Source organism: Sitophilus oryzae, unplaced genomic scaffold (assembly GCF_002938485.1).
Source record: "Sitophilus oryzae breed Bouriz unplaced genomic scaffold, Soryzae_2.0 scaffold_966_pilon_pilon, whole genome shotgun sequence".
NCBI classification, from domain to species: domain Eukaryota; kingdom Metazoa; phylum Arthropoda; class Insecta; order Coleoptera; family Curculionidae; genus Sitophilus; species Sitophilus oryzae.
Genome location: NW_022147601.1, coordinates 257,236 through 282,772, shown reverse-complemented (window position 1 = coordinate 282,772; position 25,537 = coordinate 257,236). Strand labels below are relative to the sequence as shown.

Below are 25,537 nucleotides of genomic sequence, written 5' to 3'. Positions count from 1 at the left end.
TTTGTAATATCAAGAAAACAATTCAGGTTTCAACTGAATCCCAGTAATTTATTGTCGATTAAGACTCCAATCTAACCTAAATTACCACAAATCTGATGCAAATCACAACAAGTCGTTTCAGATCCGTAAACCATTTCTCTCTTCTAAAACTGGCAATAATCCAAAGAAAAAAGAATAAAAACTACAATAACCAAGGTACATTGGCAGTCAAGGGACTAACTCCACCATAAAAATAAGTAAAATCAGAGTAGTTATACATATTTCTGTATCCTTTATAAGAACGCCGAGGAAAGATATCAAGATCACTATTTTTTTTCTTGCTGAAACCTACTGGCGTCAGATATATTTCGGGTTACTACTAATAAGAGGCAAATATTATTAACTAGTGCAAGACTAACCGTTTTTTAAATAACAAATCTTGTAATATTTGAGGGGCGTTTTCACCCTCTTGGAATTTGAGATTCGAAAAACCCCTCCTTATCGAACCTCTACATCCCACAGTCAACCCGTTTGCCAAAAATCAGCTTTAAACGTCAGGCAGTTTAAGCAGAATCGTGATATATAAATTTTTAAAAAATCTTGAAATATGTAAAACAACAAAATAAAATATACGTGTGTAAGAGTTTTTCCGAAAAACTCACCGGTTTTTAAATCAAAAAATATTCCAATATTTGAGGGGTGGTTTCACCCCCTTAGAATTCGAGTTTCGAAAAATCCCTTCTTATCGAACCCCTACACCCTAAAGTCAAACCGTTTTCCAAAAATCAGCTTTTTACGTCAAGCGCTTTAAGCAGGATCGTGATTAATCAATGACATTTTTAAAAAATCTTAAAATATGTAAAAAAAAACAAAATAAAATATATGTGTTTAAGCGTTTTTTCGGAAACTTGACCGTTTTTTAAATAAAAAATATTGTAATAGTTGAGGGGTGATTTCACCCCCTTGGAACTGGAATTTCGAAAAATCCCTTCTTATCGAATTTCTACACCCTAGAATCAACCTGTATGCCAAAATTGAGCTTCTTACGTTGAGTGGTTTGAGCAGGATCGTGATTAATCAGTGAGTCATTTAAGGATTTTATATATTCGTATAGATATATGTCAAGGCGTATCTAAAAGCACTTATTTCTCTAAGCTCTCTCCCTTTCAAATACAAACCCGCGGCACAGCCCTCTTTGCTTTGCCAAAACTTTCATAATTTGTGGATCGCGTGACAAAGATTGCTACAGGTAACGCTTTCAAGTGGCTACGAAAATAAACCACTTCGCTTTTAGAGAGCCGAACCAATGAAAAACCTTTTTAAAAGTCGTAAATCGCTTGCCTAATTTGCTATGGAAATTTTCCAGCATGGAGTTCCTGAGAGAAAATTTTCTCTATTGCGAAGTTTCAATATTTTTGATTTCGACTCAAATCGTTTATAGATTCTTGAAAATAGTTTTTTGTTACATATTATGTCACTTTTAATAAAAGTATTTCTTGATTTAAGAGTCTACTAGCGTGTACCAGCGACTTCGTTCGCGTCAAATTAATCATTTGTAATTAATGGTGATGATAAAGCAAAGCAAGAATTTCCATTAACATACAAACTGGATAAAATTTTCTCACATTTATGTCAGCATGAGAAAAAAACAATATGGCGATATTATTATATAACTTGGTAATATTTGAGAGGTAGTTTCATCTCGTTGGAATTTGACTTTCGGAAAATCCATTTGCCAAAAATAAGCTTTTTACGTCAAGCAATTTAAGCAGAATCGTGGTTAAGAAATTTCCCAACTGTTTGGAACACCCTGTATGATTTTTTTAAAAATTTCAAAATATGTAAAAAAACAAAATAAATTATGCTTGTCCAAGCGTTTTCCCGAAAGACTAACCGTTTTTAAATAACAAATATTGTAATATTTGAGGGGCGTTTTCACCCTCTTGGAATTTGAGATTCGAGAAACCCCTCCTTATCGAACCTCTACACCCCACAGTCAACCCGTTTACCAAAAATCAGCTTTAAATGTCAAGCAGTTTAAGCAGAATCGTGATTACTCAATGGTCATATTTTATGAAACACCCTGTATAAATTTATAAAAAATCTTAAAATATGTAAAACAACAAAATAAAATATACGTGTTTAAGAGTTTTTCCGAAAAACTCACCGGTTTTTAAATAAAAAATATTTTAATATTTGAGGGATAGTTTCACCCCCTTAGAATTCGAGTTTCGAAAAATCCCTTCTTATCGAACCTCTACACCCTAAAGTCAATCTGTTTTCCAAAAATCAGCGTTTTACGTTAAGCGCTTTAAGCAGGATCGTGATTAATCAATGACCAGATTTTTCGAAACACCCTGTATACATTTTTAAAAAAGTAAAAAAACAAAATAAAATATACGTGTTTAAGCGTTTTTTTTCGGAAATTTGACCGTTTTTTAAATAAAAAATATTGTAATATTTGAGGGGTGGTTTCACCCTCTTGGAACTGGAATTTCGAAAAATCCCTTCTTATCGAACCTCTACACCCTAGAATCAACCTGTATGCCAAAATTGAGCTTCTTACGTTGGGTGGTTTGAGCAGGATCGTGATTAATCAGTATGTCAGTCACTTAAGGATTTTATATACCGTGCTGGCAACTGTTACTTTTGGGTAGGCATTTACATGTGTGGAAGTAAATCGCATGGGGATCTTATTAAGTCGGAGTGAGAGAAATGCGACCGACCGACGCGACGCAGGGATAGAAAACTGTGTGGAGGAGGACATTTTGCCCCTTTTAATTGATGAAAAAAACGAATCTACTAAAAATAGCGTGTTTAACTCTATTTAAAAGTAATAAAAAAATCAGTTCCTGTCCTGACTAACAGCCTGGATAATCCCGCAACTAGAAAATCCCCAGAATCTTAAATATTCGATGATACCCAACGCTTTTGTCTGAAATCCCGTCCGTAAACAGAGCCCTTCAAAGGCATCTGGCGAACACTGAGGCTTAAGGGCTAGCTCTGGCGTCTCCTAAAATAATTATTAAGTATTTTAATGACGGACTTAGGGTTGTAATGCTTTGGGGATTAAACAGGGGATGGTCCTGATGAAGAAAATCTGAAATAAATAAAAGGAAAGAATTATTGTGCTTAAAAAATGTGTCTTTTATAATAAATGCTAATTTTTGACAAGCTGACTGTCAGGTTTTAGTCAATGAGGTCTAGAGATTGGCCTAGCCAAAATTATCGTCGATTGTCACTTCTCAGCCTTCTTTGACGTCGTTTTTATTCGAACAAAACTGAACTAAACTAAACTGTTCTAATTATAAATCCGAATTATCATCCATAAACGCATAAACGTTTTATCTGAAATTATATGTTTTTACCAGAATATAACCGTTCGGCACTATCCCGAGCTTAATAGACACAGTTTTAACGCCCTTTGTAATTAGTGTCTACGTCAATTATCCAGGCGTTCCAGCCCGTATTTCCCGGTCCTCCAACACGCCAATCCCGTTTATCCAGACTTGTTTATCTCCTTGCCTTGTCCCATTTCCCGTCGACCCAGGCTTTATTTCCAGGATGCGGAACGAATAGATGCTGCGTGGCGGCTAATCTCGGGGATTCACACGGACCTGACTCGCTGCCGTACACCGTGAATAGATGACATCGGTGTCAGAAGGTCATAGATATAGAGAAAATACTCGAGTCCATCTCACTATAGTCCGAAAAAGTAGCAAAATAAGCGTTCGGCATTTAACGTTTTATGTAAAACTGGCTACGTATTTTTACACAAATGAAGAAGGAAATTAAAGATAAAAGATTATACTATATCCGTATTGCAGCACATTTTTAGACAACTTCGTTATTTTTAAGATTTTCACGGTCAAACATCAACAAAATATTCCTTATGTTGTAGACTAAATTTTCTCGAAAACAAAGCTATAATTTAAAATTCCGTTTCAATACGGAAATAGATTGAAGTTTTGCGATTACACTGGTATATAATTTATATGGTTTTGTAACAAATTGCGCGCTATTTTATGGCAAATACTGAAGCTCTGCAAACCTTAGTCAAACCTGACAGCGACCCCTATGTCTCCAGACAGTCTTCTATCCCTGTGTAATCTACTGAGGTGTTCATTCAAAAGACAGTGTCCTGTTAAAAAGGACTCCCACTCAAAACTGGAATTCCCACTCCAGGTTTCTGAATACTCTATAATTAATTTTTATCCGCAATTTCCTAGTCTATAATTTGATTGATTTGTTGTTAAATGACGATACTAAATTGTTTTTAACAGTGAAGACATTAACTCTATTAAATAATTGAAAATTGCACAAACAAAAATAAAAAAAAACATCAAGAAAAGTAAACACAATTTTCTGCCAAGTCCAAAACAAAATTTCAATATAAACAACAGACTCACTGAGAGAGACTCAACCTCCTGATTTTTCGCTTGAAATCTAGTATTTTTCTTTCGGCCACTGCAAGCAACGCAGCAAAATGCAAAACTAAATTAATTAATGAGAGCTAAGAAGCAAGAAAAGTTTTCTCCGAAACAATGTTAATTTAAGGAGAAAGAAAAACACAAAATAAGACTCTTCTTCTTGAGCGGAATTCCCAAAGCCCTTACCTAATATTTTCATTAGGAAATTTAAATATAAATAAAGGAACTAGATAACGGTTTTAATGAGCTGTTCGAAAGAAAATAACAAAAGTTGGACTTGTTATTCTGTTTGAAAGTTTAGTTGTTTCTCCTATACAGGATGTTCCTTAATGACCTGTACTAATATTTAAGGGGGTGATTCTTGGGCCTATTCTATGAAAAAAACTTCATCTATACTAATATATAAAACCCTTAAGTGACTGACATACTGATCAATCACGATCCTGCTCAAACCACTCAACGTAAGAAGTTCAATTTTGGCATACAGGTTGATTCTAGGATGTAGAGGTTCGATAAGAAGGGATTTTTCGAAATTCCAGTTCCAAGAGGGTGAAACCACCCCTCAAATATTTCAATATTTTTTATTTAAAAAACGGTCAAGTTTCCGAAAAAACGCTTAAACACGTATATTTTATTTTGTTGTTTTACATATTTTAAGATTTTTTAAAAATGTATACAGGGTATTTCGAAAAATCTGGTAATTGATTAATCACGATCCTCCTTAAAGCGCTTGACGTAAAAAGCTGATTTTTGGAAAACAGATTGACTTTAGGGTGTAGAGGTTCGATAAGAAGGGAATTTTCGAAACTCGAATTCTAAGGGGGTGAAACTATCCCTGTATCACCCAGGTATCACGATTCTGCTTAAACTGCTTGACGTTTAAAGCTGATTTTTGGCAAACGGATTAACTGTGGGGTGTAGAGGTTCGATAAGGAGGGGTTTCTCGAATCTCAAATTCCAAGAGGGTGAAAACGCCCCTCAAATATTACAATATTTGTTATTTAAAAAACGGTTAGTCTTACGGGAAAACGCTTGGACAAGCATAATTTATTTGGTTTTTTTACATATTTTGAAATTTTTTAAAAAATTATACAGGGTGTTCCAAAAAGTTGGGTAATTTCTTATCCACGATTCTGCTTAAACTGCTTGACGTAAAAAGCTTATTTTTGGCAAACGGATTTTTCGAAAGTCAAATTCCAACGAGATGAAACTACCCCTCAAATATTACCAAGTTATATAATAATATCGCCATATTATTTTTTCTCATGCTGTCATAAATGTGAGAAAATTTTATCCAGTTTGTATGTTAATGGAAATTCTTGCTTTGCTTTATCATCACCATTACAAATGATTAATTCGACGCGAACGAAGTCGCTGGTACACGCTAGTACTATATATTTCCTTCGGCCACACACTCGCTTAACCCGATCCCTGAGCCCGAAAGTACAGCGTAATAGACTCTCTACACTGTACACTAAAACAGCACTAACAAAACAACAGCTTAGTAAATTATATTGGGACACCGCGTGAAAACATAATAGGTTTAAGGTGCATAAAATCTACCTCAAGCAAAACGGTAAATTTTCTCTTTAAGGCGGTTTATTTCCGAGTCTATAGCGGGGCGAAAGACACCCCCCATTAGTTGAACGTATTAAAAGCTGCAGCAGCAGGTAGCTCGGAGCGAGCCCTGGCAACGTTTGCCAAATCCAAACTAACGGTACAAGGGTAATTAATGCAGCAATATCAACACGCTCCGCTTTCCTAAAACAACCCTTGTATGTTTTGGCAGGGGGCTAGAAGGAGACAGACGTATATATAGGGTGATGCACAGCGATGGTAAGTTAGACGTTTATGGAGAACCAGTTACAGATTTTTTTTTTAAATTTGAATTTTTACATAAATACACTTGCTCTATCGATCTAAAATATTTCAGATCATATGAAAAGTTACAGCATTAAATTAACACCCAGTATATTATTACATTTTTCGAAACTACTTTTATATCTCATAATTTTTCTATTATACTAACCTATACCTATCTCTTATAGTTTTCGAGATAAAAAATAAAATATGTGTGAAATTGTCAAAACATGATCTTGAAGAAGCATTGCTTAAATCATAAATTCGGAATATTGAAAGCAGAAATTTGGTTTATAGGATAAGGAAAGTCGACATATTCGATCTGTCTAAATCGATCGATTGGATATCAAACAGGGAGATCAAAAAAAATTCCGTTTGTTATAAAATCGTTTAAATCTTTGTTTTCTCAAATTTGAGCCTATGTATATTATTTAAAAAATCGAAACAAATAAAATTGCAAACCTTTTTTTTATATTATGAACCCTTCCCGGACACAAAGAGTACATTGTGAGACAGGAAATTGTAGAGAGAAACAAGCCCTATAACATAGGATACAACATTTTAATGAACATTGCTTTCCATAAAATGAATAAAATGAAAAATATACGAAATAATATACATATACTGATTTCTTTCGAAAATCGACAACTATGAAACTATGAACCCTTCCCGGACACAAACGGTACATTGTGAGACAGGAAAGTGTAGAGAGAAACAAGCCCTATAACATAGGATACAACATTTTAATGAACGGTGCTTTCCATAAAATGAATAAAATGAAAAATATACGAAATAATATAAATGTACTGGTTTCTTTCGAAAATCGACAACTATGAAACTATGAACCCTTCCCGGACACAAACGGTACATTGTGAAACAGGAAATTGTAGAGAGAAACAAGCCCTATAACATAGGATACAACATTTTAATGAATAGTGCTTTCCATAAAATCAATAAAATGAAAAATATACGAAATAATATAAATGTACTGGTTTCTTTCGAAAATCGACAACTATGAAACTATGAACCCTTCCCGGACACAAACGGTACATTGTGAAACAGGAAATTGTAGAGAGAAACAAGCCCTATAACATAGGATACAACATTTTAATGAACAGTGCTTTCCATAAAATCAATAAAATGAAAAATATACAAAATAATATAAATGTACTGGTTTCTTTCGAAAATCGACAACTATGAAACTATGAACCGTTCCCGGACACAAACGGTACATTGTGATTTGAAGGAAATTGTAGAGAGAAACAAGCCCTATAACATAGGATACAACATTTTAATGAACAGTGCTTTCCATAAAATCAATAAAATGAAAAATATACGAAATAATATAAATGTACTGGTTTCTTTCGAAAATCGACAACTATGAAACTATGAACCGTTCCCGGACACAAACGGTACATTGTGAAACAGGAAATTGTAGAGAGAAACAAGCCTTATAACATGGGATACAACATTTTAATGAACAGTGCTTTCCATAAAATCAATAAAATGAAAAATATACGAAATAATATAAATGTACTGGTTTCTTTCGAAAATCGACAACTATGAAACTATGAACCGTTCCCGGACTCAAACGGTACATTGTGAAACAGGAAATTGTAGAGAAAAACAAGCCCTATAACATAGGATACAACATTTTAACGAACAGTGCTCTCCATAAAATCAATAAAATGAAAAATATACGAAATAATATAAATGTACTGGTTTCTTTCGAAAATCGACAACTATGAAACTATGAACCCTTCCCGGACACAAACGGTACATTGTGAAACATGAAATTGTAGAGAGAAACAAAGCCCTATAACATAGGATACAACATTTTTTTTGTTCAAAAATAAAGCATCCAATCTAGTTCGAAGCCAGTTCTATTTGCTCTCGCCGACTCCGAGTCACAAAAAAGAGGAAAAACGGCCCTCAAACTGTTGCTAGTCGGTAACAAATGAAGCGAATTAACATAATTTTCGCTGCCAAGTGCTTCGGTGATATATCGAGCTGTAATTTTCGGGGCCCCTTCGTATGTATGCCGTGGCGAGAAAAAGCAGCAAAAAAAAAGGTAATTTGAATAGGCAGGAAACTGGGGATAGGGCAGAAAGAGAGCAAAACGAAATTAAAAGTGAAAAACGGAGGTTAAAAGGTAGATTTTTTGGATAATGGCGAAGGGAAAAGAGTTCAAGGACAATGTTAAAAGGTTGTTTTGGTAATGTACCGGATGATTATTGTTCTAAACCAGCTCTATATCATGTCTCCAATTTGGGATTTTCGCTCTCAAATTCTTGTCGGCCGATTTCGATCAGATTTTTCAAAATTGCGTTTAACTCATCAAGGAGGCCGAATTCGACAAAATATCAAGAGATAACTTTTAATTGGCATTAAACAACCTACACAATTATGACATCAAAAGAAAACGTGTTTTTTATTTTTGAAAAACACACCGGAAAAGTCTAGGGATATTACAATTTTATCCGCCATCGTCAGTAATTTTATTATTTGCAATTCTGATATAATAAAATTAAAATAAACAAATAGTTTACAGGACGTATTGGAAATAAAAATGCGAAATTTACCGAATTTTTCAAATTTACCTTGATTTTTATTGAACTCAAAAAAATACACACATCTTTTTTTTTATTCTAAACTGTGACTTAAAAAAAAAAAAAAAACCATTTTTACTTAATAAAGGGTAAGGCCTCCTCTACTGTTCATTACAGCCCTACATCGTCTCTCCATGCTCCTGATCAGGTTGTCGATCTCTTCTTGAGGTACAGCCTGCCACGCTGCATTCACGGCCCGAACCAGATCCCTACGAAGTTCACGAGGCATACCCATTCTCAAAATTCTTCTTTGGACCGCGTCCCATACGTGCTCGATGGGGTTGAGGTCAGGAGATTGTGCCGGCCAGGGTCAGATGTTTAATTGATGAGCATTGATAAACTCACTTACCACTCTGGCTGTATGAGGCCGTGCATTGTCATGCATGAGAATGAAGTTTCTCCCAAAATCATTGGCATATGGTAACACGACAGGCTCAAGAATTAAATCACGATATGTGATTCCTGTTAGAAACCTTTCAAGAAAAACTAGATCGGTTTTTCGGCCTAACTGGACTCCTCCCCAGACCATAACTGTTCCACCTTGATAAGGGTGCACTTCCCGAACATAATCCAACCGAATAAAATTTCCCGGTTCTCTCCATACCCTAAGCCTTCTCGAATCCGGATGAATTCCAAAGCGTGACTCATCCGTGAAGAGAACATTGGCCCATTGTTCATTCGACCATTGAACATAATCTTGAGCCCACAAATATCGTACCTCTCGATTTCCTCTCGTTAAGGGTTGAGCTCTCAAGTTAAGTTTGTAATTAATTCTAAGTTGATCTCTCTTAATCTATTGCGAACAGTGTCAGGACTAACGGTTACATTATGTGTTTCCTGGAGAATTAAACTAAGCTCTGGTGCTGTAAGAGTCGGTCGGCGTCGAGCATTTAATTGTAAAAAATGATCTTGCTGAGGGGTAGTAATGCGATGTCGCCCTGTGTGCCTTTCAGCAACATCACCACTTTCACGGTAGCGTGCACTTAATCGCGATATTACACTTTGCGTTGAATTTAATGCTCTAGCTACGTCGATTTGGCGCATTCCAGCTTCGAGCATACCCATGGCCCTTAGCATTTCGTCTCTGTTAAGATGTCTACGCTCCATAATGTCGTTTAATACTAAACAGAGTTATTTGAATGAGTTCTGGCCAGTTATCATAAAAACATAGCCAGTACAGGTTAAATTCGATTCAATTGATGCTAGGTGCTTTTTATACATTTGACAAAAAATGCACAAACACTTCTGCAAATATCCCAAATTTAGAAATAACTAGTGTGACTACTTCGTTTCAATCGAAGTAGAAAGAATCGGCCTACAAATATGTGGTTGTTTATTCAAAACATTTATTTTTAACTTTAATAAAATGATATCCCTAGATTTTTCCGGTGTGTGTAGTCCAGTGATAACACATGTTTTGAGATGGCACATGTTTTTTGAAACACCCTGTATGTTATATGTTGCTATTATTGGTACGTCCATAATATACCAGACGCTTAAAAAGTTCTGTGCAGTTATTTTAAAATAATTGTGCATTTTCTTGGTACAAGGAATGAACAAATCTTTTTTATTATCAACTCGATTAAACTCAAACTATAGGACGATTAGCGCAGAACAATAACGTTATTTCTTTCAAACGAAAGAGGATCTTTCCCGACAAATCGACCAAAGAATGAAAAACGACCGATTTTCTACCGGCGAAAGACAAAACCCAGCTACCTCTATTCTCCTTCTCTATCCCCCCGTTACCTGGGCATTGTTGCCAGGGTTAAGAAATGCCTCGGGGCTGTTTTTAACGAGTGCGCTCTACAGACGGAATGCTGCGCCGACTGTCAGCACCATCGCATAGAAAGGAACAACAGTTTTAAGGCTATTATTTCGGGCCAATTAGACGGGTGCATTTGGGCACAGAGGCGTGCGACGAACTTATTGTAAAGGGGAGAACAGGGAGTGTTAGCTCTAATTTTATTAATTGAATTCGGGCCATCGCATATTCAATAAATACGATATGTTTTGATATGTTTTTTTTAAATGCCTTTTTGAAGTTTGAAAACGTAAAATTTTTATACCCATTTATGAATCATCTTAAAAAATAAATAAAAACTAAACAATCACGAACTTGTTTAGAAATAAATTTAAAGTACATACCTTGTTTAACAATATCTATAGTGGCTTTCAATTAAGTACGTACCGTTTAACTCCAAAATATACAGAACTACTATGAATGTTATTCTTTTCACTGATAAGATAATGATCGAAAAATTTATTTTTAGTGAAAATATTTGCTAACAAAAAACGCTGTTTATGAAAAATAATATACAGGATGGTTGAACATTGCTATAAGTATAAAATTGCATATTCAGATATTAGTAAATTTTAACTTTTTTTCGATTTTTGTCCATGGGACGAAGCACTGTGCGATGGCGTGAAATACATACTGATAATTTCTGATTTTTGCCGTTGAAGCGCTGCGGTCGGAATTTGTTGGAATCAACTGAAACGTTTATATAAACTTCAGAGAAAATAAGCATTTTTAAAAGACTGCATGTAATTTTATCCTAACAAAATTTTCGCATATTAAAGTCCTTTTTTACGTCAATTTTTCAAACGGCTTGCTCTAGACAGCTGTGATTGATAGGCAGCTCTAAATATATTTATTAAAAATATAAATATTCTAGAAAGGAAGTAGGTACGTAATTTTCCGTAAATATTATTTAATCATACACTTAAAGGAGGTGCACTGGTTCTTTTTATTTATACACGAGATAGGAAATAAACTTTTAAGCCTTTTTTTTATTTTTTAATTTGATTTTAATTTTTTTATTTTTAATTCTTTTTAAGTATTATTTATAAATGAAGGAAGAATCATTAAACATAACTAACGACAAAATGACGCTGAGTATCATGATAATAATGATAACGTTATTTATTAATAGCATTATTATTAACGAAATATAATTTTAATCTTATTAAAAGCTAAGATAAATTACGCTCAAACTTTTCGTTCTGTTTCCTGTCGATAATGTCGATAATAAATCATTCAAAAATCACCCTCCACCAATGACAAACTTATTTGGAAAACTCCTTTATTTACCTCAACTTCGAAATAATAAATCCTCATTAAAGATTATTAGAAAGTTTAAAAAGCCGGAAACTCCGCAGAGGAGTTTTAAAGAGTCGTTTACCTTAAATTTGCAATTTAGGAAGAATGTTGTTAAGGGACGGGTATACTTTTGTTTTTAATTATGCCAGGTAAAAGTTTTTGTTTAACTATTAAGATAAAACACTATTAACTTATACAGGGTTGTTCACCACATACGACACGGAGTATTGTAGCTAAACGATGAGATTTTTACAAATTGTAAGTTTTGGGTTCGATGAAGGACTATTAGAGGTACAATTTAAAAATAATTTTACAAGATACAGAGTGTCCCAAATAAGTAAAAAATATCAAAGTTGTATTTTTTTAAATGGAACACCCTGTATATTATTACATTTTTAGTTTCTACGATTAAAATAAAGGTAAAATTGATTAAGGTTTATTATACTTAAACCTTACCGTTTTTGAAATATTTTCAATTTTGTGAAATTGCAGTCAAAATTTTAAGGCTTCATTTCTCCAAGGGTATCAAAGTTTTTAATACTAAATATTTACTGAAGTTTATTTACTGATCAGTTATTGCGTTGCAATAATAAAAATAATACTACCTTATACAGAGTGTCTAAAAAATTATTTTAAATAATTATTAGCTTCAAACGGCAATAACTTGTTTCATTTAAATGGAACACCCTGTATATTTTACGAGAATCAGATGCACAATTTAATTGTCTATCAAATTATATTATACCATTTTTTACTTATCTCTTTAAGTTTCCGTAGAAAATGCATTTTCTTGTAATTTAGAACTTATTTATCAATATACCCATGGACTATTGACATTTTAGATTATTTTTAAAGATGTACCAAATTTTTAAAGAATACAGATACTAATATTGTCGATATAATTCGTTTATTTCATTAAAAAATAAAAAAAAACTGTTTAAATATTTGTTAAAGAGGATCAATTAATATGATTCCAGTATTCAAACTACATTAACTGACTGTTTGCGTTGATTAATAATAATTGCTCCAAATACTAAAAACTGAATTTTGTATGGGCATTAGACAGTGTGATAAAAAGTAACACCTTAAAAATGATATTTCATTTTTTAATAAATGCTTATTTATAACAACAGAGACTTTAATTTGATAACTTATTATTATATTGATTTCTGACTCAAATCCACATTTATTTATAATAATTTATTAACGAACACAATTAAGTATGTAATTAATTAGTATATGGGCGGAAATAATGGTCTTTTATAAAGATTTAAATAGTTTTCTTTTTGCATACAAATGGGCTAGTAATATTATCGTTTTGCTAAAAACGATAATATTACTACTCTGTACATTTTTTACATTTGTTGCTTTAAAAACAATCTAAAATGTCAATATTCCATGGATATATTGATAAATAAGGTCTAAATTATAAGAAAATGCATTTTCTACGAAAACTTGAAGGGATAGGTAAGAAATGGTATAATACAATTTGATAGACAATTTAATTGTGCATCTGATTCTCCTAAAATATACAGGGCATTCCATTTAAATTAAAGAAGTTATTGCCGTTTGAAGCTAATAATTATTTAAAATAAATTTTTAGACACTCTGTATAAGGTAGTATTATTTTTTATTATTGCAACACAATAACTGATCAATAAATAAACTTCAGTAAATATTTAGTATTAAAAACTTTGACACCCTTGGGAAAAAAATGAAGCCTTAAATTTTGACTGCAATTTCAATAAAATTGAAAATATTTCAAAAAACGGTAAGGTTTAAGTGTAATAAACCTTAATCAAATTTACCTTTATTTGAATCGTAGAAACTAAAAATGTAATAATATACAGGGTGTTCCATTTAAAAAAATACAACTTTGATATTTTTTATTTATTTGGGACACTCTGTATCTTGTGAAAATATTTTTAAATTGTAGCTCTAATAGTCCTTCAACGAACCCAAAACTTACAATTTGTAAAAATCTAATCGTTCAGCTGCAATACTCCGTGTCGTATGTGGTGAACAACCCTGTAGATCTATTAATGCAAAAATATATTTCACTATAAAAACAAAAATTTAAGATTTCCCGCGCTATACTACAGAACTGACAGTTTTCACAATTATTTTCCTTCCCCTATTTTCAACAGCTGAAAAACCTTATTTTCCTACTTTATACTTTGTCGAATTCAATCGAAGTTTCTCGAATTTACGTCAAAAACCAATTAAGACCCGGCCCAAGGAAACCCGATGCAAAATTCTCGCTATCTCGCTCCCGCCCACTGTCGAAACGTATCCCTTCTTGAATCGTCTGTCCTTCTCCCAGTTATAGTTTCAACGAATCGAGGGCTAATCATATTATTTCACGAGTTGGGCGGGCATCGGCAAACTTTGCCTTTCAGCCAAGTTTTTTACGTGCTATTATTATTATTTGCCAAGTTGGGACCAACTTTAAATTCAATTATGTGGTCGAGATTTTGTTTGCCTCAAGAGAGAGATCTTTTTTATCATAGAGTTGCAGCAGCTTGTGTTGTTCTAGTTTAAGTGGTGGAAATGGTTTTTTACGTCATACCATTCGAAATTTTCATTATACAGGGTGTCATTGAAATGGTGTAAAGGAATTAGGGGCATGGTGTAAAAGGATTAAATGGTGTAAAAGAGTTAGGGAGTTAGGGGCACTGATAAGGTGAATTTAAAAAACGCTTGTTTTAAAATTGTAGGCTTAGAAAACGAGATAAGATTTCGAAAAAAAATGCCCTGCCATAAATTTTGACCCTAAATCAAATGGTTATACTGAAAAATTATTTGGAAAAGCGGAAAGGGTAGTTTTTGCAAGGATAGAGTATTTTTTCGTGAATAACTTTTTTGAGGTTATTTTTTTTGCAACGTGGGTTCATTTTTTGAAAACTACATACTTTTTCCTACGAAAAAGATACTCCTGTTGCACATCGCCCGGAGCGATGGTTTTCGAGAAAATTGAAGACAAAAAGTTTGTTCTGATGGGTTGCTAACTGCATGGTTAATCAACATAAACTTATGAAAGTTATGGCGATTCAAAAGTAACCAAGCAGTTATCAAATAATTAATTGAAAAATCAAAATTTCATGATTTTTAAAACATCTTATTACTTTAAAAAACGAAATAGTCCAACGAGGAAGATGCATATATTTTATTTTTCGCCAGAAACTGTTCAATTTATTAGAATAAATATGTGTAAATGCAAAAAAAAAACTTTTTTCTTGAAAGCAGTACCACAATTTTATAAAACGGGCCATTAATTTATTTTAAATAAATTAATGGCCCGTAAGTAAGTAATTATTATTACGTATTTAGGTGGCGTACTAAGACATTTTTGTTGCTTTTAGCGTTGATTGGAGGAGCTTTTTATGCTTTTTTGTGCAGTTATTATTTGTATGTGTTGTGTGTTCTGAGAATTTTTTAAGTATTGGCAGATTCCGGGTTTGTAAAAGCACAATCAGATAACTTGCCAAAAGTCGATGCTTTTATGTTGGCTGCTTTTATAAATACAAATTCCCAATTTATTGGTGCTGAATTACGAGGAAAAAAACAAATAAATAAATAAATAAATGCCTTTATTGTCAAAAATTTTTTCAATTTGTGGACAAAGGTAAACTAACAAACAAAGTAAAAAAACAAGGTACACAAACAAACAAACAAACAAAAGATAATACAAAACATTATACAAATAATATTGTCAGTCTTATTGTTAAAATAAACATATATAAATGTTTACAATGTCAAAGAACAAAAAAAATTAAAATAATATTCAAAAATATTTAGCCAGTTTATAGCAAAATATCAATGACCTCTAAATAAATTAATTTCGATGTCATTAGTAAATATAGCAATAGCAAACATTAGACCAGTGTTTTCAAGATCAAATTCGATTTTCAATTCAAATATAATTCGGCGTAGAAAGCCTTGTCTAGTAAATAAGAGTTCAATGCTTTGCGAAATGAAAAAAATGATGTTATGGATTTGATTTCAAATGGCAGGTGATTGTGCATTTTTTTCGAGTTGTATAATATTGAACTTTTAACTAACTCTGAGCGTGGGGTAGGTAGATAAAGATCTTGCTCCGCGTTCCTGAGTGGATAAGTGTGAGATGGCCTTTCTTGAGAAGCTGATACATGTTTACGTATTAGGCAAACGGATTCAAATATAAATAAGGAAGGAAGAGTCAATATTTTTAATTCTCTAAAAAAGCCCCGGCAATGAGTTCTGCTGTTTAGTCCCAGTGAATATCGAACAGCTCTCTTCTGGAGCTTGAAAATGCGGTCAAATTGAGCCGCACAACACGTACCCCAGAATGGAAGGGCATACCTGAGGTGCGACTCAAAAAGTGCATAATAAACAGTTCTAGCCACTGACAAGTTAAGCTCCTTAGAAACAGACCTTAATGCAAAACAGGCAGAGCTCAATTTTTTCGACAAAGCTTCGATATGTATGTCCCATTTCAGAGAATTGTCCACAACAAGCCCTAAGAATTTTACGGATTTTACGACGTCAATGGTGGTGTTGTCAAGTACAAAAGGCTGCAACGAGTTTTTATACGACAAAGCCTTAGTTTTAGAAATGTTGAGACTCAGGAGGTTCGAATCGCACCAAGATTTAATGGTGATTAAGTCATTTGATATAATCCTATGAAGTGCCGCGATGTCCTTGTTGCTCCAAGTGAAGCTAGTGTCGTCCGCAAAAAGACATATTTTGCCACTGATGTTTATGTTAGCAATGTCGTTAATAAAAAGAAGAAACAAAATAGGGCCTAGTACTGAGCCTTGTGGTACTCCACATTCTATTGGCTTGCTAGAAGACAATGTGGTACAGAGAGAGGTACAACAGAGAGGTATGTAACATTTATTCTTTGTAGTACTGAGGCATATTTAAGTATAAGTAGGTACCTACTGTTACGAAAGTTTATATAGTTATAAATATTAATGTTATAAACTTATTTTTCAGATCAGGTAGGGAGACGTACGGAGATAATGCTGTAGGTTATGTAGAAGTGAAAAGAGACAAAAATATTTGTTTAGTACGTGGAAAAATAACTCCAGAGCATAGCGTGAAAAAGAAAGTTTTTTTTTTAATATATTGACACCCCCTTACCCTTGTTATTTTTAAAGATTATTTTTTTACGAAATTATAGGAAATAAATTGTTTATCAGTAATGAAAATATTATACAAGGTGTGTCCCATAAGCAAACGCCAAAATTAAGTTACTTTTTTAAGTGAGACACCCTATATATTTTTGAATTCTTCGGAAATTTCTAGATATTCTAGATATATTTCATCTATAAAATCCTATACCTATCTTCAAATGTTTACGAAATATTGACAGTTGTAAAGCGAAAAATACCTACAATTTTCTGGACCACCTTTTTTGAGACACCCTGTATAACTAGAATTAATTTTAAAAGAGAGTATATGAAAAACCATGCAACTTTTTTATTTAATGTTTGTCATCATATAATGAATAACCCTGTACATTCAAATTGCATATACTTATGTAAGACAATATACATAAATATATGAACTTACATCAAAATGATCTTCAAAACAATAAATCGTAAAAATAGAGGATAATTTAACGTTTTTCTTTTCATCTCTTCTCAAGGCCTTGGACCATTTTTTTCTGTTTTCGCTCATCCATTACTATTTATAAATATCACTAATTACTAATTATGTATTAATTAACACTAATAACTAAAATTTTGACTCGGATTCAACAGCGTTTAAAAGCAAACTGTGTAAAATAAACACGCGTCTGGCTCCACTCAAACAGATTTTGTCCCGTCCGACGATGCCACACCCGGTATAGTTAATATAAAAGTATTTTTGACCCTTAAAACTAATTAAACATATGCCACGTCCAAACTACGCACAGTTAAAAACAAAAGGGTCTACTTTGCCCTTCACATTACAATAAACAAAAGGGATAAGGTCCGACCATATACCCCGAGGTACTTAAAGTTTATCACTAAAGATCTCTGGCCAGGAAAAATTATAATGTCGGTCTGAATTTCGATCCTTTGGCTTTTTAACTTGCCCTAGCAAGAAAGGAAGGAGCAACCCTTTCAATAACAATAACACTAAAAGAGTCGACAGTTGCTGTAGTGGTTAAGGGATAAACCATATTGCAACATGGCCGAATTGTTTTTCGACATGTATTTTGACTGTTTTGTCACACATTTTTTAACGTAATATGTTACAAAATTAAAAAAAAAATGGTTTTAAAATAATAATATTGACTATAGACTCACCTGTCTTAGTGTTGATAGTAAAGAATCCCTCTGGATTGCCGGAAGCTATCCTGAAAGTTAATTCTTGATTGGGATCTTTGTCTCTGTCGCTGGCTCTAATTTCTTGGACCAGTGTCCCGGGTGGACTATCCTCTTGTATCACTGGGTAATATACAGGGTACTCGCTCAAAGGGATGTTGTCGTTTTCGTTCAGTACTTCGATGTACACCTGAAACCAAAAAAACTTTGTCAAAAATAATATATAAGAGTTTTTCTTAGTTTAGCAGGTCCACACCCGCAGGTACTTGAAGGTTTAATATCTTTAGACTATGAGTTATTCTATTCTTTCGTTTTGATTGCTCATTTGTTGGCTAACTTGTTTGGAACTTTACACGAGCAACAGGATCGGATGGAATTCTGGACTGTTCTGTGCTGTACGGCTCTATATCGGACTTCTTGCTCTACAATTACGAACAACCGAATAAGATTTAAGAAAGATAACACTCAACTAATCTTTCTACACCATGTGGGCGTGGAAAAGTCGAAAACCAGTCAACAATATGAACAAAAATCAGGTGAGCATTGACTTAGAATAAGCAGAAGAATTATAGCATACCTTGGAACTACTTGAGGAGTTCGTGGGCATGTGGAATCGGAATATCGGTCGGAAAATTCGGCTATTTAATCCCTTGACGGAAATTTGGTCGGTGGTCCATGTAAATCCCACAAAATACAACCACGTTTCTGACCAAATGTGCTTCGGAAGACCTCTCTGTCCTTCTCAAGGAAGACCTGCTAAATACCAACAGGGAATGAATTTTCTTCACAAAATCATACTTCAACCGGAAATCTCCCTGCAGGATATAGATAGAGAACTATATAGCTCGACTAGTCCAACTCACAAAAAGGCTTAAATAAAAAAACGATGTTTTAGAATATTTTCCACTGCATTCCATCTCCGGTCAATGAACGAACTTAACTCACAAATTCCCACAATTAAATGAACGAATTGCACACTGCGATCATCATCAGCGATCCACATCAAAAATAAACGATTTAACTACGAAATTTTATCTGATAATTATTATAAAATTTCAATAACCAAAACAAAAGATAAATAAATCGAAAAACATCTGATTTGATCTGACAGTGACAAGTGACGGACAGGTAGTGACGGATCAAAGATAAAAAGAGTTAGACCACCACCCCCTCCACTTCAGGCTATTCAACGGTTTCCAATATGGCGGAGATAGAAGTGCTCTATTTGGCGCGTATTTTAAACCCTGTTTTATTACCAAATAGACATTTTTCACACAAATGTCGGGTTAGATTACGTAATATTTCACTAATTTTTTAATATACAGGCAGTCTAAGTCTCTCCACATAAGTATGGATTTTTTGTTTTATTACTTTTATGAAAATATCAGTAAGTTACTTTTTATTATGGACAGTATATGAAGCTACTTGTCTTAGTAAAAGCCTTGGTAAATGCTCTTGGAATTATAAACTACACTGGCTTGGATAAAAAAATATCAAATATTTTTTCTATGTTTTGCAGCATTACACAAATGGGAATAAATTTAAACTATAATATAGGTGAGGATAACTAAAAAAAATAATATGTGTTTCAAGATTTTATATAGAAAAAAAACTAAATACCTTTTTGGGGGTTCGTAAGCGTAAGTAAAACTTACGCTTAGCTTAGTTTTCTTTACTCTTTCTCTTTACATAGGGCATTGTCTTTGTGGTAAAGACGTCATTCCCTTTTTTTGCTTAGTTCTTCAATAAAATATTGGATATTCTGAACAAGATAGATTTAATAATAAATTCTGACGTATGCGAGGGGCAATTGTGACCTAAAAAAAGACTTACATCCAGGCCATTTATATTTTCAAATGTCAATGTTGTCAATATCTTTCTGTGATCTTTTTGGTGCAAAAAGCTTGATTCTTCTTCCAATATTTTACTTATAGTGAGCCATAACTACATCCTCACTAGGGTAACAGAGGCTTTGGCCTTTTTGAGGCATATTTAATGCACTTCTTACCCGAAAACTACTAGTAGGAGTGAAATTATCTCTTTTAATAGCTGTCAACCATTTTTTACGAAGCTCGTAATTTTTGGGGAATATAAAAGCAGAAACCTTGGGACCTCCTCTATAATTCCCGTGACAATTTGGAACAGAGCATGTAAAAGGCATGCAACAATACAATAAAATGTTAACCCTTTAATACCTATCTTTTGATTATTGTAAGTAACCATTATAAAGTACTATGCAGACTGGCGGTGAAGGCTTTTTACTCATTTAGGTGTAATATCTTGATAAATACTTCTAGTTCTTACCTTAAAATAATGAATAATACAGGAGTACGACAAGCACAAAAGTTTGAAGATCCCTATGTGGAATATCTAGTTTTGATTTTTATTACACTCTTATTTTATCACATTTTTTTTATCACGCCACTGAACACTAAGAACTAAACAAACGTGTTGCAGAAGCACAACAAACTAGAGATAATTAATTATTTCTGGTATGCAATCGGAACGAGAAACCACTAAGGTAAACAATTTAAAAATGCACTGCCTTCGCTGCCATATTTGCCTTGCGCATATAATGTTGAATGGCCTTAAGTGGAGGGGGTGTTGGTTAGATAAAAATCCTACTGCTGGTGGCGGCATCCAGTGACAATGTTGTGTAGCTGTATATCGCGGTGTATATTCGGTTGCATAATAGTAAAATACTAAAAAAATAATATTTAATAATCTTTTTATTCGAAGATATTTAACAATAAAATTGTAGTAAACATGATGCAAAAATAATAGTTATAATATTTGCGATAATTTATGATTTAGCACACAGAGCTATAATAAATACCTTTCATCTCTGTTCATTGTCTGATTTCCCTGTCCCTAGTTTGCCAATAAATATTTTAAAAATCAATAATTATTCATGTATACAGAGTGAGTAAGTGTAATTGAGTCTCTTGGATTTGAAGAAATATGAACAATAATTGTGAATATAAACTCAACTTGAATTTTCCTCGTTCTTCAAATTAAAGTAAAATGATAAAACTGTTTTCATTTCATTAGATAATCCGATAAAATTTAGACAGGTTTTTTTCAGTGCCTACGTAATTCTTTCATCCCCGATGGCCGGTATCACGCAAAGAAAAACAAACTTCGATATTTCACGGTTTATATTTCATATAAGCTCGAAAAACTTATCCTTTAACCCTGCGCGCGATAACTTTTTGCAAAGTAAGAGATACTCTTGAAAGTTTCCAGAGTTCGACGTACGTGCACGTTCTCCTCCCTTTTTATAACATGCTAACAAAGAGTTTACATTTGGCCTTATCTGCTTCGATGTCATTTTCTAGTGGAAGTCTCTTCTCCATACCGCGCTCGAGGCTAAATAGCAAAACTTCTTTGCTTTCGAGATCGATATTGAGTTGGCTTTTTGTCGTTTCTCGATATTCCCGATTGTTAACAAGAAAATTCTTGATGTTTTACATGAAATTTGGCTAGGAATCGTTTATTTGTAGAAAATACAGCAATAACTGTTGAAAATGTTTCACTAAAACGTATATTAAAAGCTGGATTTACACTGATGTCACTTTTGGTCACTCTCCTATTCAACATATTCATCGCAGCGCTCTCCATTATAGTGGACAGCAAATTGCAGGAAACACTCAGGGCAAAGACACGTACAAAATTCATCACAGAACTTCAATACGCTGATGACTGCGTCAAACATACTTCTTCAACTAATGGTAAACTGCCGATAGACATATGCCATCCAGTTCAAAAGCGACAGTTTTCTCGTTATAATTCGGTTTTAATATGTTTTTTTAATGATAATTATGTTATTTAATAATGAATTTAAAGCCTCCGATCCAAGAATCATACTTCTTCAGCTAATGGTAAACTGCCGATGGACAAATGCCATCCAGTTCAAAAGGATCCAGTCCAGGAAAGTTTTCTCGTTATAATTTGGTTTTAGTATATTGTTTTGATGATAATAATGTTACTTAATAATGAATTTATACCCTCCAATCCAAGAATCATACTTCTTCAGCTAATGGTAAACTGCCGATGGACATATGCCATCCAGTTCAAAAAGACCCAGTCCAGGACAGTTTTCTCGTTATAAGTCGGTTTTAATATATTCTTTTGATGATAATAATGTTATTTAATAATGAAGTTATACCCTCCGATCCAAGAATCATACTTCTTCAGCTAATGGTAAACTGCTGATGGACATATGCCATCCAGTTCAAAAGGACCCAGTCTAGGACAGTTTTCTCGTTATAATTCGGTTTTAATATATTCTTTTGATGATAATAATGTTATTTAATAATGAAGTTATACCCTCCGATCCAAAAATCATACTTCTTCAGCTAATGGTAAACTGCCGATGGACATATGCCATCCAGTTCAAAAGGACCCAGTCCAGGACAGTTTTCTCGTTATAGTTCGGTGTTAATATATTCTTTTGATGATAATAATTTTATTTAATAATGAATTTATACCATCCAATCCGAGAATTGTACTTCTTCTCACGAAAACTCACGAAAGAAAACGCCTTGCGTAAGCAGATTCTGATGCGTGTCAAATACTCGTCAGCGAGTAATGGAGTAGCTAATATGCACACTTGTACCAACTTTTTTTCCTTGTAGATACCGGAAGTAAGATATTTACGCTCAAAAAAAAAGATTGGGAGGGAAACCGGAAATATATGAAGATTCCTTTTTAAACCTACCGATATTCTATTGAAAAGAAAATCGGAATTTCCTTGGAAAGAAAGGACCGAAAGGGTTATAAATTATATTATGCAGGCGTACCAAAATAAAAAAAGAGGCGGAAAAGAATAAGAAGAAAGGGCACATGACGGAACACAAAAATTTATTTGGCGCGTCGGAAACATATAAAAGTGAACGGTTTATGTTGCAAGCAAATCGAATTTTTCCATTTCATCTGGAAACCCCTGCGAAATAAACTATAAATTTGTTCGAAATAAAATAAAAGGTACTAAAAATCCTAGAAAAAAGTCTGATTAGATATTAGATTAGATTTTTCAGGTGGCTATCGAGTCCTATCTTTGAATAATAAGATTAAGGAAGGCTCCAGGAGGAGATTCTTGACAGTTCTGTTTGACGATTCATTTGACACAATTTGAATTTGAAATTAACATTAACATTAAATGAAATTTTTTTTGTAGATTCAGAAATTGTAAAACCTTATTGAAATTTAAAGAAGGCATCCATTTTACAATAAGGACTGTGTTCTACAGCTTTTTCGTTATCCTGTACTATCCAGACCAGAGTCTATACGTTTTATAAAATAAATCTTAGGAAGAAAAAAAAGGAGAAAAATAAAGGCTTACGTCCTGGCTTTTGGCTGCTCTTTTTTTTTGTTCGTTTTGGCCTGGACTGGCCGGTCAGATAGAAATGATTTATTATTATGGTCAGTGCCAAGCAGGATGCACGCGGATAAATTATTTTTGTTTCCAAAAAAATCGACTTTTTGAACTAGATAAATATAAAAAAATATATTAGCGACGACAAAGACATGTACTTTTCATTTTTTTTTGGCTTTTTCCAAAAAAACTACTATAATTTTAAATGTTTTCCTACTATAACATGAAGAGTCATGTGGAGGATTCAGTCTCTAAGTTGCTAGACTAGGGCTGGAGAATCTAACACAATGCTGGGTCCAGACCAAGCAGACAAAACAACGACAAGACAGAAACATTCATGTTTTACGACAAAATTGCGACAAATCCAATACATATCTTCCCTATTGTGTCCGGGAAGGGATCATAGTTTCATAGTTGTCGATTTTCGAAAGAAATCAGTACATGTATATTATTTCGTATATTTTTCATTTTATTGATTTTATGGAAAGCACTGTTCATTAAAATGTTGTATCCTATGTTATAGGGCTTGTTTCTCTCTACAATTTCCTGTCTCACAATGTACGGTTTGTATCCGGGAGGGGATCATAGTTTCATAGTTGTCGATTTTCGAAAGAAATCACTACATGTATATTATTTCGTAGGTATATTTTTCATTTTATTGATTTTATGGAAAGCACTGTTCATTAAAATGTTGTATCCTATGTTATAGGGCTTGTTTCTCTCTACAATTTCCTGTCTCACAGTGTACCGTTTGTGTCCGGGAAGGAATCATAGTTTCATAGTTGTCGATTTTCGAAAGAAATCAGTACGTGTATATTATTCCGTATATTTTTCATTTTATTGATTTTATGGAAAGCACTGTTCGTTAAAATGTTGTATCCTATGTTATAGGGCTTGTTTCTCTCTACAACTTCCTGTCTCACAATGTACCGTCTGTGTCCGGGAAGGGATCATAGTTTCATAGTTGTCGATTTTCGAAAGAAATCAGTACATGTATATTATTTCGTATATTTTTCATTTTATTGATTTTATGGAAATCACTGTTCATTAAAATGTTGTATCCTATGTTATAGGGCTTGTTTCTTTCTACAATTTCCTGTTTCACAATGTACCGTTTGTGTCCGCGAAGGAATCATAGTTTCATAGTAGTCGATTTTCGAAAGAAATCAGTACCTACATATATGTATGTATGTTTTTGAACTATGATACCTTCTACATCCTCTTTAAATTCAAACATATTATATCTCCCAGTACACCTACCAACTAAAAGGAAAGAAAAAGGACACCTCGTCCCTTTTAAAGTGGCGACCATAAACTCCGTAACTGTCCAGCGCAGTCCGCTCAGTCTAAATTAGAGCCGGTTCTAGCTCTATCCGAAGCCGGAGCAAGCGAGACCTAACCTAAATTTACGTATCGAAATTTGTCGTAATTACTGGGCAGCGGCAGCAGGGACAGAGCCGGGACAAACTTTAGTCCCCGTTGTTGTCGTCCTGTCCTCGGCCGCAAAACTAATTTAACGGCCGGCAATCCTTAGCCCTAATTTGCTATATGGGCTGCTTTACGATTTGATTATTCGATTAGGGGATGTTACAATCCCTTCTCTATGATTCTGAGTCGAAAAGAACAGTGTAGAAATGTTGAATTATGTTTTCTGTATCTGATCTGTGATTTTTCAGTTTTTTAATGATAAATGAAAGTTAAATTTTAAAAAAAGTTAATTTGTGTCATAGATAAATGAAACAAGTTTAGATTGGAAAGTGCCCATAAAGACAATATAAATACTATTTGACGCTATTCTTGCAACGGTCGCGACCCAAAGCTTTTGATAATTTTGGATCGGTTCGGCATTTTCCGGAATATATACTAGGAATATATATACCCAG

General features: G+C 33.5%; 1 protein-coding gene across 8 annotated transcripts in view; it reads right to left on the bottom strand.

Annotated features, from left to right (window-relative positions):
* LOC115891127 (fat-like cadherin-related tumor suppressor homolog) overlaps positions 1-25,537 on the bottom strand; it is a 224,690-nt gene that overhangs the window by 77,739 nt on the left and 121,414 nt on the right. For all 8 annotated transcript variants that reach the window (XM_030911517.1, XM_030911518.1, XM_030911519.1 and 5 more), the window contains exon 15: positions 18,260-18,467. In XM_030911517.1, coding sequence (XP_030767377.1) covers positions 18,260-18,467 — 208 coding nt within the window. The remainder of the gene's footprint in view (positions 1-18,259; positions 18,468-25,537) is intronic.